Source organism: Lissotriton vulgaris, chromosome 5, assembly GCF_964263255.1.
Source record: "Lissotriton vulgaris chromosome 5, aLisVul1.2, whole genome shotgun sequence".
Taxonomy (NCBI): domain Eukaryota; kingdom Metazoa; phylum Chordata; class Amphibia; order Caudata; family Salamandridae; genus Lissotriton; species Lissotriton vulgaris.
Window position 1 is genome coordinate 87969345 of NC_141693.1, and position 14334 is coordinate 87983678.

At 41.2% G+C, this 14334-nt stretch overlaps 1 protein-coding gene across 2 annotated transcripts in view; it reads right to left on the reverse strand.

Annotated features, from left to right (window-relative positions):
• ADGRD2 (adhesion G protein-coupled receptor D2) overlaps positions 1-14334 on the reverse strand; it is a 381222-nt gene that overhangs the window by 265947 nt on the left and 100941 nt on the right. For both annotated transcript variants that reach the window (XM_086919969.1, XM_086919967.1), the window contains exon 13: positions 5919-6045. In XM_086919969.1, coding sequence (XP_086776095.1) covers positions 5919-6045 — 127 coding nt within the window. The remainder of the gene's footprint in view (positions 1-5918; positions 6046-14334) is intronic.

Here is a 14334-nt window from a genome sequence, read left to right on the forward strand (position 1 = left end):
GAGTTTTCCCTACGCTCTTTACTATAAAATAAACTTCAGTTTTTCTTATTTCTTTTTCCATAGGTAAAAATGTTTTTAGAGTGTCCCAAGAAAAGTCGTAATTTTATTTGATTAAACTAGTTGCGAAGATGCCGAGCAAGTTGCAGTTCTCCTTTATTTGCCTCTCTGCTCCAGGAGCAGTATTTAACCCCTTCGCTGCGGTGGCTATTCCGCCGCAGCATTAAGGGGGAGGCGGGGCCACGCGGCGCTCCCATGCTCGTGACGGAACCGCTCCTTCACGGCCCGCGGGTGAGCTGTGCTTGTGACGGAACGGTTCCGTCACGGCCCGCACGCTCTTTAGAACGTCAGCGCCGGTGCGGAATTCGTGCTGCGCAGGCGCGGCGAGCGGGCAGTGACGGAACGGTTCCGTCACTAGCACAGCCCACCCGAGGCTCGTGACAGAACGGTTCCGTCACGAGCATGGGAGGAGTTAAAGAAATACCTACAAATGCAGATTCCTGATAAACACTGAAGTAAACCATTGAAAAAGAAAACTACCAAAGAGAACAGAAAATGCTTTAGCAGGTGGAGAACCTTTGGAGATGCCTGGAGAATCAGAGAGAAATTCTAATGAGAATCAGAAAAGCAGATGCAAGAGCAATAATAATGTGTGTGTGTGATATATATCTTAGTAAGTCTGTGTAACTCTCTTGCATCGTATCAATATACTTTCTTTTTATTGCATCCAGAGTGTATGCAAATACTACTGTATTAGCAGAATGTAGCCAAGTTCATCTCAAATGTGCAGTAAAACAGATGCTAATACCGCACTAGTTCTACAGCATGTTTCAGCACACACCTTAGCATTGCAAGATATCCAAAGATGGTGACCGACAATTTTCACAAATGGTAATTCAGTGCCATTCACCACTATTACATTTTAGTGTTATACCAAAAATCCTTTACAGTAGCAGTTGCAGCAATATTTGCAGTACAGTTTCTTGGGACCTTTACTGGCATTTGTGAAGGAGGCAGGTGTTTACCTTTTGTACTTGGAAAGTGGTATTTCGATGTGGCATTTTTCCGGCTGTTTTTAAGTGTTGTTGACTGAATACAATTTTTGAAGAAAAAAATTTTGTTGATGCTTCTTCACGTCCTCAGTGGTAAATTAAGGCAGTGCCTTCTCCAAACACATTTTACCACCATGGCATGAAAACTGGATATATATTCTATTGTTTTTTGGATTGCTATATTTTTTTGCTGAATTATTGAAAAGTGATTGTGCTGTGTTGTAATGTGATTGTTGTGTTATGTTCTTTTTTATGTTTTGTTGTGATCTCTGTCCTGTTATGTTTTAATTGTGTTGTTCAGTTGCTTTGTATGTGTTATTGCGTTATGGTCAGTTGTTTACTTTAGATACGTCAACAAATCTTGCTATATATCCAGCCAAAAGCAGCACATTCTTAGAAAACTCCTTTGAGAAGCAAACAGTTAAGTGTAAGACGGTAAAAGAGCTCTGCACCGATTGTTCAATTACTCAAGAAACCAACACAAGCAGAACTGTGGTAGCCTTGGATTTAAACTTAGAATTCGCACTTCTCGCTTTATGTGATGGAGCCCTCGCGTTCAGGGGAGGGAGAAGCACTCCAAGTGCTGTCCAAAAGCATGTTGTTAGGTTCTGTGGACAGCTCAAGGCTGAAGGCCCTCAACTCCTGAATTATTGGGACACATCTGCTCTCACTCAGAGGTGATTTCCTCAAGTCACTTAGGGCCAGATGTAGGTAATCTCAATTTACCTATTCTTAAATACCGAATTGTACCGATTTGGTATTTATGAATAGGTAAATGGAATGTAGGTAATTTTTCCGTTAAAAATTACTGAATTGGTAAGTTTCGGTAATTACCGAATCGGTATTTACTTTGACACCCTGTTGCACCCCTCAATTGTGTATGGGTGCACATGTGGCACACATACATGCCCTAGGGGCATGTATGTCTGCCACATCGCACTGTTGGAAAAGCAAAAAAAATGCTTTTTCAAAGGTTTTCATTATTTACCACCAACTTGTAGTTGGTGGTAAATAACGAATCCTTAACTGAGGAATGCACCAACTTGAGTGTTTCCTACATCCTGGATTCGGTAATTTACCGAATCGGTATGTTAAGAATTCAGTATTTTACTGAATCCTTAAATTACTGATTCGGTAAAATACTGAATCCTAAAAAAATGCCACCTACATCTAAAAAGCCCAATACCGGTCAGTAACGGCCGAAATTTGGTAATTTCGGCCGTTACGGACCGGTATTGGGCGACCTACATCTGGCCCTTAGAGTGTATAACATAAAGGGAAGAAGGGGGACTGAGGAATTTAGCATGCCACGGAGGACGGCAAACTTGAACTTCTTCACTTGCCAAATGCATGCCATGAAGTCCAGGAAAGGGGCATGGCAAACCTCATAAGCAACCCTTTACAATATTGCCAAGAGGTTTTTCTATCCTTTGTGGTTTTTATGCTCCTACCTGAGACTCTCTTAACTTGACACCTTTTATGCATGCTGTTCTGTTTAGGGGGGTGGCACTTTGGTTACTAACAGAACAGGCTTTTTTCATGGGAAGTCAAGAAGGGGACTTAGGACCTGGTTACTACTTAGATGGTTAGGGAACCACCATCGCTTTTTGGCGGTCCAACAGCCCACACGCTTCCTTGGTGGTCAGACCACACGAATATGAAGTGAGCGGGAACAATGACTCTAGGCCACCTCTTTTGCCGATATTAGAGATCCTGCGGCAGTGGCGGGAGAGTCAGAAGTGGCGCATGGAGGTGGTACAGTCATTTTTCTTGCCTTGTGAATTATGACCTACCTTTCCACCGATCTTTTTAATGGCGGAGACACCACCATGTGAGAGTAAGCAGAAAGGCAGGTAATGAGGGAAAAAACTGCCTCCATGGTGAATGTGCCCTTGTGAAATGTAACTGATACTTATGTTTTGACCTCCAATGCCTTCGGGTCGGGTGTGGGTACTGTTTCTCTTGCGCAAGGAAGCAGTGCACCTGACTGGCTGGAGACAGTGTAGCATGGTAGGAAATAGCTTCAGGCTCATTACCAGAGCCAAAGCGTTACACCAACATGACTCCGCCGCCTACACACAACCAGCCCTGTGGTAAAGTATGGTGGGCGGGATGCTGCCGGCTTGGCGACGTTTTCTGAATAGCCGCCGGGACAGGCTGGTGGTAAAACTGCCAAAGTCATGATTTGCCCCTTTATTTTTAGCATCTAGTCCATGACAAGTTCAAACAACAGTATGTCTGCACATAGATGGATGGAAAAGGGGGGTAGATAGTAAATGTGAGTGTGGATTTAGTTTGTGTTGTATGAAAGTACTGGAATTGGTATCTATTTTATGATTTTACTTTTTAGTGCATATTGATTATTTGTGTGCATTCATATATTGTTTTTTAATCGATCCTTGGGCTGCCAACATCCGCTGTACATGGCCAGTGGCTGTGAAAAGCGGTAGGTGGCTGCAGGGCCTGATATATAGATTACCTACTAGTGGTCGCCAGTAGGTAGTTATAGTTTGGACCTAGTTTCCATAGACAGAGTGTTTATTGTTTTACTAATAGCTACTAATTTACTAATAGCTATGGCGCCGTTCGACGAATCTTCCCGAAATTTTAAAAACTAGTTGACAACTCAATCAGCTGCAGTCTTGATAGTTTCAGGGTGATTCGTCAAGTGAGAGCTTAGAAAAAAGGGGGTCCCAAAACCTGCTTTCCCCATGCAATTTCACATTGGGATTTCGAACAAGACTACAACCCAAACCCCTGAACGGAATTACACCAAATTTGGCAGAAAGCTAGATCTTGGTCCGAAAAGATCTCTTTTTGTGTTTTGGTGTACATCTGTGCAGTAGTTTTAGAGATATTAAAGAAAAAATGTTTCTAGATATCTAGGGACATGGAGGGTCCGCAAATCCAACAGATTTTAAAATGAGATCTGGTTGGCTGCCATTACTGCAATAGCCATCTTGGGACTCGGACTCCGCTGAGTCCCAAGAAAAAATGGGGGGGGGGAATACATAAGGGGGCAGGGTAAGAATTCCCTGATCCCCCAAGCCAGGGGATGGATTCTAAGAGGGCCCTGCCTGGGGCCCAGAACATTTTTTAAAAATATTTTACTGTAAATTTGTGGAGGATCCGCAAATCCATGGTAAAATTGGGAAACAAAAACAAGTGGGGGCACTGGTGCTTGTTTTGTATATGTCCCCCAGGTTAGCCAGGTCCCGGTGATGGATTTATTAATATAATAGGGGAAGATGGGGCATGCAGCTGTCTCCAAAGACCACTTTCAGGCCAGGAGACCCCATCTCCCTGGGCCTGGCTGAATGCAGATGAGGGAGGGGAGTCAGCAAAGTCCCTCCCCAGGCCAATTTCTGCCCCAGGGAATGCCACCCCCGGGGGCCAGCCTTAAAGAAATAGGGGGAGGAAAGATGTGCAGCCTCTCTCCCCTGCCATTTTTTTGGCCTCAGGGACCCCAACCCCAGGAGCCCGGCCGTGCCAACAAATTAGAGGGGGGCCACACAGTCCCCCTCCTGGAGACATTAATGACTCAGGGTACCCCATTCCTCAGGGCCGGCTACAGCTATGTCCTGGGGGGACATAGTGCTTTAGGGAAACCTGTGTTTGCTCTTTCTTGGCAGGAGCAATTTTATAGATCCAGCCAAGAGAGAGCAAACACTAAGTCCGCTCCCAGTGGGCGGAAGCATTATTAATGTTCTTGCCCGCTGGGAGCAGACTTTTCATCTGTTAGATGTTAAAACTGCTCCTGACCGCAGGGAGCAGCATTTTAGCTGTGGGGGTACCGGGGCTCCCCCTGCACCCTTCAACAAAGAGACAATGGGTGCCCTGGGTGGGCTCCAGGGCACCCACCATTTAATGACCAGGCCCCTACGGATAGGGTAGATGGAATCAATATTGGCCTGGGGAGGAAGGTTGCATGCCCCCCCTTCATATACTGGCAGTGAACTGTGAGATGGGGACCCAGGAGCCAATACTGGCCTGGGGAGGGGGGCTGCGTGCCTGCATAGCTACGCTATAACTGCTGAATTTTTGTGGTTTTGTGTGTGTAAATTGTGAACCTAACTATAACGTCCCTGTAACCTTAGGTTTCGTAGTGAATATAGATACATTTATTGGAGGTTTTATTTATTTAGCAAAAACCATGTATGAGTACAATATTTGAAAATATTTAGATATTTATATCACTTTCTCTCCTTTCCTGTCAATTCCCCTCCGGGAGATATAAGGACATAGACATTGTTACTTCGTGCCACATTCTTTACTTTGTTTTTTCACAGTCCGCCATTAATATATATATGTGTGTGTGTGTGAATATGTTATAAAAATATAATTAAGCGGACACTAATTCATGAGCAGAAGGTGTGAAACTGAAGCTATTTACACAAAAAAAAACAGCTAGAGTAATAGCAATAGTAGACCATTTTGTGGTCATTCTGATCTCAGCTGCTCAACAAAGGGATTCGTTGAAGGGTTAATTTCTCAAGAAGAGAGCCAGGGGTTTGACGATAGTCTGAATCAAGCATTAGGAAACATAGAGCACTACTAACATCTAGCAATAATAAAGTAGCTAAAACCTATTGTAGACCTTTTTCAATAAATAGCTTATTAATCAGAATGTTGAGGTTAAATGCAACCAACAATTGACTTCCATGTTGAAAACATGGCACTCTATAGCATTCTTTAATCATTAGGCCATATTGTGTTGAACTCTGTAAAACTCATCAAGTATACTTCTAGTGCTCCTCAGCTTTCAATGTACATCTTTGGAAATTCAAAGACAAGATAGGTGGTGGAAAATAGGCCATGCACAGACGTCACCTGCCTCACCTGGTATCCAAAACATATGTTGATGCTTACCTGAACTTCGTATACTTGCAAGAGGATTGCAAAGTTGGTGGTGTGATTGCAGAAGCAGGATGTATAGTCTGACACAGACTTCAGAACAGTGCAACCAGCTGTAGACCACATGCCTCCGGTTTCTGGGCTATCAAGATGGAACAGAACATGATAGTGAAAAACAAGGACTTCAATTAGATGTGTTTCATAAAAAGTGTTCTCAAGTATGTCCTGAATGTCAGAAGCTTGCCAATCGCTCTCATACTCCTCGGGAGTATAATGTTGGCCAAACGTTCAGAAGCTGGAAAGGTTTATCCTTCTCATCCTGTTCAGTGACATGAAGAGGCTTTCATCATGTTATCTCAGACATTTACCAGGAGTGTTAGGGAATGACACAATGGACCATTTGAAGTACTGATGCAGTCATTGGATTTACACCTTGAACCACCAGCATCCTCCTATTTGCATCTGAGGGTTTAGAGGAAAATGTGGTGCAAGCAACAAAAAGTAAAGAGAAGTCTTAGAGTAATATTTACTAAGTCCATATCACCGCCTTCATGACCCCTGAGTCCAAGAAGTCTAAGAGGTCATCACCACCTACATCTTTCTATCCCCAACTGATGCAATAGCAACAAATTCAGGTGGCATATTTTCCTACCTTTAAAAAGTCATTTAATGAGTATGTATAGTGTAATTTTGACTTGGAGTTAAATTCTTCAATGAAACACAATCAAGGACTGTTTTTTTTTAATCTACCTATCCACCTTCACCAATTGTATATCAGACTGCACCATAAACTTGGCCCCCATGAAAAGGACCTGACACTCAAAAACTCGTGCTCAAGCATGCTGGTAAATGGAGAGCTTAAGGAACTCCAAGCGCTGTTGCAAGTAGCTGTAAAGAAGATGGTGAACCACCTCCGGAGGCACCTATATATCTGCACTCAGAAGGCACCACTCACAGATCAAAGAAGCCAGGAAAGTGGCCCTTGTGATCAGACTCTAACCCTACACCAGCTTCGGCAATTAACTCTTCAAAACCGTCAAAAAATTCACCAGCCCGACAGCCGCCACCAATACCAGCATCCCCTAACAGATCCTCAGCAATGACCTTTCAGACTTTTTCCACAACAAAATTCTTAAGATCTCCTCCAGGTTCACACCTCAACCCACCATAGAGGACTTCGCCACACAAACACCCACCACCATCAGAAGCACCCACCTCCTTGCAAACTGGAGCCCCCTTACCACAGATGACACCGCCAGAATCATGCAGACCATCCACTCAGGGTCCCCCTAAAATCCTTACCTTCACCATTTGTATAACCTGGGAAGCACGCTGATCAGCACCAACCTCATTACCATCATCAATCTTCCATCCTCAGCGGATACTTCCCGGACAACTGGAAACACGTAGAGGTCAATGCTCAGCTTGAGAAACCCTCTGCTAATCCTAAAGATCTCAGCAACTACAGGCCCATCTCTTCTCAGTCAAGGTCCTCAAGAAGGAGATCAATAAGCAGCTCTCCGTTTGTCTTGAACTGCACCACCTCCTGGACTACACACCATTAGGATCCTGCAGCAAACACAGCATGGAAACCTCCATCCTAGCAGCAACACATGACATCTGATCAATCATGGACAGAGGAGAAAACACTTAACTTATCCTGCTCGACCTCTCGTTGGCATTTGACACTATCTACCATGGCACTCTCATAGCAACCCTTCAGGAATCAGAAATCTATGGGCATGCCCTGAGTTGGATTGCCTCCTTCCTCTAAAACAAGACACAATGAGTCAGACTTTCCACTTTCGCCTTTGAACACAAGAAGCTTGTCTGCAGATTCCCCCAGGGTCAGATGGCCACCCCAAACAAACTTGCCAGAAACCTTGGCATAACCCCTCACAAGCTCCCAATGAACAAACAGGTCAACGCCATGATCGCATCCTGCTGCCACATCCTCAGAATTCTGTGCAAAATCTCCAAATGGCTCCCCAAGTACACATGATGTACACTAACCCACGGTCTCTTCGGCAGCAGAGTCCACTAAGGCAAAGCACTCTTTATCGGCATCCAACTCACACAAAGACTCCAAACGATCCAGAACATCACTGCCAGACTCTTCCTAGATGTCCCCAGAAGCATGCACATCATTCCTTACCTCATGGAATTACACTGGCTACACATCCAAGAAATGCTGCAAATTCAAGCTTCACATCCACACATACAAAACCCATCACAACGCAGGACCAGCCTACCTAAATGACCGACTCCAACCCTATCAACCCTTCAGACAGCTGTGCTCCACCTCTCTCTCTCCACAGAAGCAAGACAGAAGGACGTGCTTCCTCCTTCATCGCTGCCAAAATCTGTAACAAACTCCCTCTATAGGACCACCTCTACAGGACCACCACTCCTCAACTTCTGCAAGAAGATGAAGACCTGGTTGTTAAACGAAGCACACTGCTGGACCTAAGCGCCTTCTCCAGCACCTGGATACCCTCGCAGATTAGATAACATAACATAAGATAACATAAGAGATCACATTGTGCACTTTGATTCACATTTTCCCAAAAACAGAAACTACCAATCTTTCCATCTCCAAAAACCTATACACTCAATTGGCCCACCTAAAACTTCATATTTTGAATGATCTTTCTAGTTCTTAATACAATGATTTTGGTGTTAATCAGGAGCATAATTATGTACAGTGGATTGTAATCAATTGTTTAACTAGATAGCTTATTAAATTGCTGTCAATACATGTGACCCTAACATTTAATTAACATGGAACCACAAGAAATATAATTCCTTGATGTAGTGGTCATTCATGACAATAACCGACTAATCATTTGATTTGCATATGAAACCCCTGATAGAAATACACTACTTTAATGTCCGAGTTTCCAGTCATGCAAAATATTAGACAGGGAATGAATTGTTCCACTATTATTACTTATACAATGAATCACATTGTTCATCGTCATAGATTAATTGAGAGAGCTTATCCCTGTTTAATATCTAAATAGGCAATGAAAAGAGAATAAAAAAGGTTTAAGGATATTCTTCTGAAGTCAAACGAGGCCAGAAAAATATCAAAACAGACTAGTTTGTGTCGCATAGCGCCATTAGGAGTGATAGTATCCAAGTAAATCAAATGTAAATAGAACTAACTGGCACACACTATATACATAAAAAATCTACCATTTGTCCTCAAAAGAATAAAAGTATCATTCAACATGCATGCGTTTATGAAGGATGTGATGAAGTTTGCGTGAGTTGATGGATGGAACAGAACCAGTGTCTCATTGTGTGTGGAACGAATGGCAAGTAGGGCTCATAATTGAGCATCTTCTGGCCATGCTGTGTACCTGTTAAAAAAATAAGATTACTTGCTTTGATATTAACTTTTGTGCCTTTAATGAAAATGGAGCAACGAAGCTGAATAGGATGCCGGGACTGCAGACGCAGACTTATGTATTACACTATTTTTGAGACTCCATTTTTGGTCTGGTTGTCGCTGGTGTGACTCGTATACTGATTCCAGTGTGGTCATTTCAACGTGGTTGTGTATTTCATTTACAGACAGCACATTTTAAATTGAAATGGTCACAAACTTTAACACTAACATGCAAATTTGCTTATAAAACTATGTAGTGTATGAACAATAATGTGTGAAAATTGGAAAACTGAATTTCAGCAAAAATACGTAACGTTTGCACACCACCAACTAAAGTGTTCAGAATTGTTTTCACCTCCAAGTTTGAATTAAAAAAAAATAAAGAAAACCATGTCTGACAAGTCAGCAAGGACTGTTGTGGTGGAATCACCGAGTATGCCACTACTTACGGTGCTTCCACTCTCATATAAAAGTTGATGAGGGTGTGTGAGAAAATAAGTAGCTCAGAAAGAAGAGAATGCATGTGAACAACCTCTGGCTTTAACATGTCTGCCTGTTCCAACGCATGTGTCTTACCCATGCACCTGAATATAAATATAAAGCCAGTGAAGTTCATTCTATACCCGAAGATGATGGAAACATTATTCTCAAGTATCTGTTCTTTCTTGAGGATGAAAGTGGTGTTTTTTCCTAACATATCCTCATCTGAACCATCTGGGATGGCGAACAGAAAAATTCACATGTTCACGAGGTATCTCCGTGGTCTCCCTCATTATTTTGGAACCCATCACTTCTTTTGAGCACCAAAGAGACTGATTCTTACATCATACATTTTGGATCTAATGCTCAAATCCTGTTATTAATAGGACTTCTAAATCTGCACAACCTCTATAGAGGCATGTGTAGGTTACTGCTGTAAACAACCATGTTTGAAATAATGGTCATTGGAATTGATATCCTATATTCCTTCAAAACAACTGTTTTGGCTTTAGTTCTTCCTTCACCTGGGTAGGAGTGCCGGGGTATCTCCGAGACTGAAGACAAAACTGATTGGGCAAATAAAGCTGTGAGGGAGCTCAAATATAGCCCCTTAATGTTCAAGGGAAGTGAAGAAAGAAGTACACAAACCAGAGGTCTCCAACCTTTTATTTAGTGAGAGGTACATCTTTTCAAAGAAAGTTCCCGCAAGCCACTAATAAAATAGTGGCCACATATGTTAACATTACACTATGACCACCCTAAGTATGATTATCAGTAGCAACCACCCAAGCATTTCTTGTTGAAGAAATGCCAACAAAAAGGTTACCAATAATAAATTGTCAGCACCTGACTAATGAAATAACATCAAAAGCATCATGTACCCTCTGGAGCAAAGGATATAACCTAATAATAAATCTTCCCAACCATGACTGAATTATCATTCAACTACCATCTTTAAATGTGTTTTGGAATTGCAAGCTTTTGTCATCAGCATATCCGTTTCTAAAAATGCATTTTTTTCAATGAAATAAAACTTTACATTTTGGGCAAACCATCTCACTTTTCCAGGAAAAAAACCTTTCCTGAAAAGACATGATTTTACCCTTCGAAATATGCAGTCCCCAGTTATCAACTTTTTTTTTTCATTGAGTACTCCAGTGTACAAATGCCTCTCTTGAAACATATTCTGCTTCCAATGCATAGGATGCAATGGATGCTCTCTTTAACAATAAGGATGCCTGTGATAAGCTATTAATGCCAACCAGTTCTAACAGTGCCACGACAGGACGCCATAATGGCAAAGTTGCCCACCATATATCAGTCATGACCATTAATGGAAGAACGGCCACCATTGTGTTTGGGAAGGCTGAAAGTTGGTCAGGCATTCTCTTAATATGGCAATGATATCTTCCAGTGTGCCACAACTACATCAAGGTTTCCCAAAATAGTCCTGGATGACCAATGTTGTAATTTGTGCTTCTCTTTTGCAGCGAGCCGTCCCGCCTAGCCACTTTACACTCATTGCACTTTATTATAATATGATGTTATTTTTGAATGCCCGTCCAACTGTCTTTTAAATGTTATCTTATTGGTTTATTTATTTGCCAACTTTTAATGTGACAGTGCTCATTTTCACTGTGCTTTTTCATACATTGTTTACAGTGGAAATTCTTTTTATCAAACCTATGTGTTTCTTATTAGTCGCAATCACCACGGATTCATATAATAATTTAGTTTCGAATCTAAATGAGACTTTTTATATAACAGCTGTTTTTCCTGTTTGGCTGTGATTAAATTGCGCTTTTATGGATATTTTATCCGAATAAAGATTGAATAATCATAATCATAATGTACATTTTGTGTTGTTGTTTGAATTCATCAGTTTACTGTATTATTATTTCCTTTTCCCTATTGATGTTGATACCTCATTCATGTTGTCTCTTTCATACTACTGTAAAGCGCTCTGATATCTTTCGGGATCTTGTTCGCGCTATATAAAACCTTATAAATAAATAAATAAATAAATAAACAGCTGCTATGTATAATTTACAGCAAAAATGAGTTAGCCCTAACAGGCGGATGTGGCTTACAATTATTAAAAACAGATATTCCATGTGGTAGCTGTATGGTGTGTAAAACTACTACAAAGAATTTAACTACGAAGATTGTAAATAGTGGGTAATTATATGTAAATGTAAAGTTACTTGTATAGCACATGGCTACCCGGAGGCATCTCAGCACTTGTACGAATACCGCTGAGGAACCCTTCCTGGCTTTTCCCTGTGAAGTGTCCACTCCTGGGTACCACCAAGGTGAAACCAGGCATCCTAGTGTTGTTGGGGCAATTAAGCAAGCTATTGCCCAGAGTTGCAGAGTGGGACCCATGATTAGAATAGACACGGAGGCGAGAATGATCAGGTCCTAGGAAATTGAGCCCAAGACCTGCCGAGGCGGGAATTGAACCCAGGTCCCGGGCCAGACTTCTGCATCAGGGTCTGCCGCTCTAACCATTGAGCCACGCTTCTCCATATATCCCAATGCAACACAGCATTGGGAGTATATGTACTGCTCTATGGTGGGTGAAGAAGCAGAAAAAAATAATAAATTCTGAAAATTTAGATGCCTTTCTAGTTCCTCGTTAAGTCATTACACTGAGACTGGGAGCACAAAAGGACACCTTCGGGTTTGTGCTGAAGCATATCGAAATGAACAATAGAAGGGATGACAGACTGAAGCACTCAAACTTTCAAGAATAGAAATGGACTGATGTCTTAGACTCTGAGAAAACAGGCCTGAATTAAAAAAACACAATTGTAATTCTTTAATTGTTTTGTGATGTTTTTATTGAATACTTGCAATATAGATATTAGCCTTCTGAAAACGGCTTCTTTTAATCGAAATGTAGGTGCCTTTGCATCAAAATAAACACTTACCTATGTTTTTTTTAATTAATATTGGTAATACTATCAATAGAACTCAATTGTATTACAAAGTCTGTTGTCGATCATGAAAGCAAAATTTCACTGAATGTATTTCACATTAGAGGTATATCCCACGGAGGGATTGATGCTATAAATTCATATGTGACCTTTTAAAAGTGATAAAACATACCCTGGCTTTATTTGTTAATATAATACTCCAAGAGTATCCTTAACAGAGGGTCAAAAAAAAGAATCACCCACAACAACTAACTTCCAACTATAAACCACCTGTTTAGCAAAGGTTTGACTGTGAATATTATGAATTGGGAAAACAGATGTCAAAAGAAAGACCTTGGTTAAACTAGGAAGAGCTCTCAATAGACTTGCAAGGGACCTGATTCACCACGTCCTTAAAATGGTTTGAGGCAGGCCCCTTGGGATCCATGCTGCTGTGGTTAAGCAGTTGTAATGACACAATTTCATACATATCAGGTTACAGGAGCAAAACATTGGCTTTGTTCCCATTTTTTTTAATGCACATTTGCTTCCCACTTTTTAAAAGTGAGCTGAATATGTACTTTCCAATCGTTTGGCATCCTATACCGGTAAGCATCTGATCAATTACATACATCTAAAGAGGTTTGTCACAGCCACATCCTTAGACAATTCATCATCTCAATGGCTTTATAATTCAGAGAGTTTATAATGTAAAAATGGCAATCTTCTTGAAGATAAAATAGGCCATTTTCAGACTCTTCGTTTTATACTTATGTGTAAGATTTTTTTAAGAAGGCAGGGAAATATTTACTATTATCAGGTTTTGTGCCTTAAGGAGGAAACAACTTTTCCTAAAGACCTTGTGGTTAAAAGTATTTGAGTTCCTCTTTTAATTTCTAATTCTATTATCTGATTCCTACCTTTTAAATATCAATACATTATAGTTGAAATGTAAGGAATTCTATATCAACATACTTTAAATAAAATAGTTTATTAGAGGAAAGTGCATATTCATGTGCATCTGTCTCTTATAAAGAGGAAGGTTCAATGCATGGTTTGCCTTGAAACCTTGTAATCATCCCCAGGATTGTGAATTTTTTGGCATACGCGATGCTAGCCACAACTCCTTCTACTCTTGAAAAGGTTGAGCATGTATTCCAGCAAAGGCCTGTTGTAACCCCCCCTCATGGTGTGAAGAGAAACGAAAAAAAAAACCTTTGGAGGGGTTTAAGGAAATGAGTCTCAAAACTGGGAGAACAAAGGTTTTCCACGGGAGGAAAAAAGTGTACATTGCACAGCATGGCTGCCTTTTCATAATGCATAGCTGTACCCAGCTGTGACTAATGCAGTTCTCTGGACACTTTACTGGCAATATGTGTGAACTCCTAGAAGTCGTACATCTACACCTTTGAGTAGAAGTATGTGTAGGAATGTAAATGTAAATGTATGTGTACATCAGCCTTACTGCTTCTTATAAAACAGATTTTGAATTACACTTAATAATGTAAATTTTCTTTGATTTGCAATAGTAATATGGCATAGAGCCCTCTGGCTTAACATCACCCCTCAACAACAGCTTAGTTACTCTTGCTACTGTAAAATAGTGATAATATTTCAAACCCCTAAAGGTATGCATGCA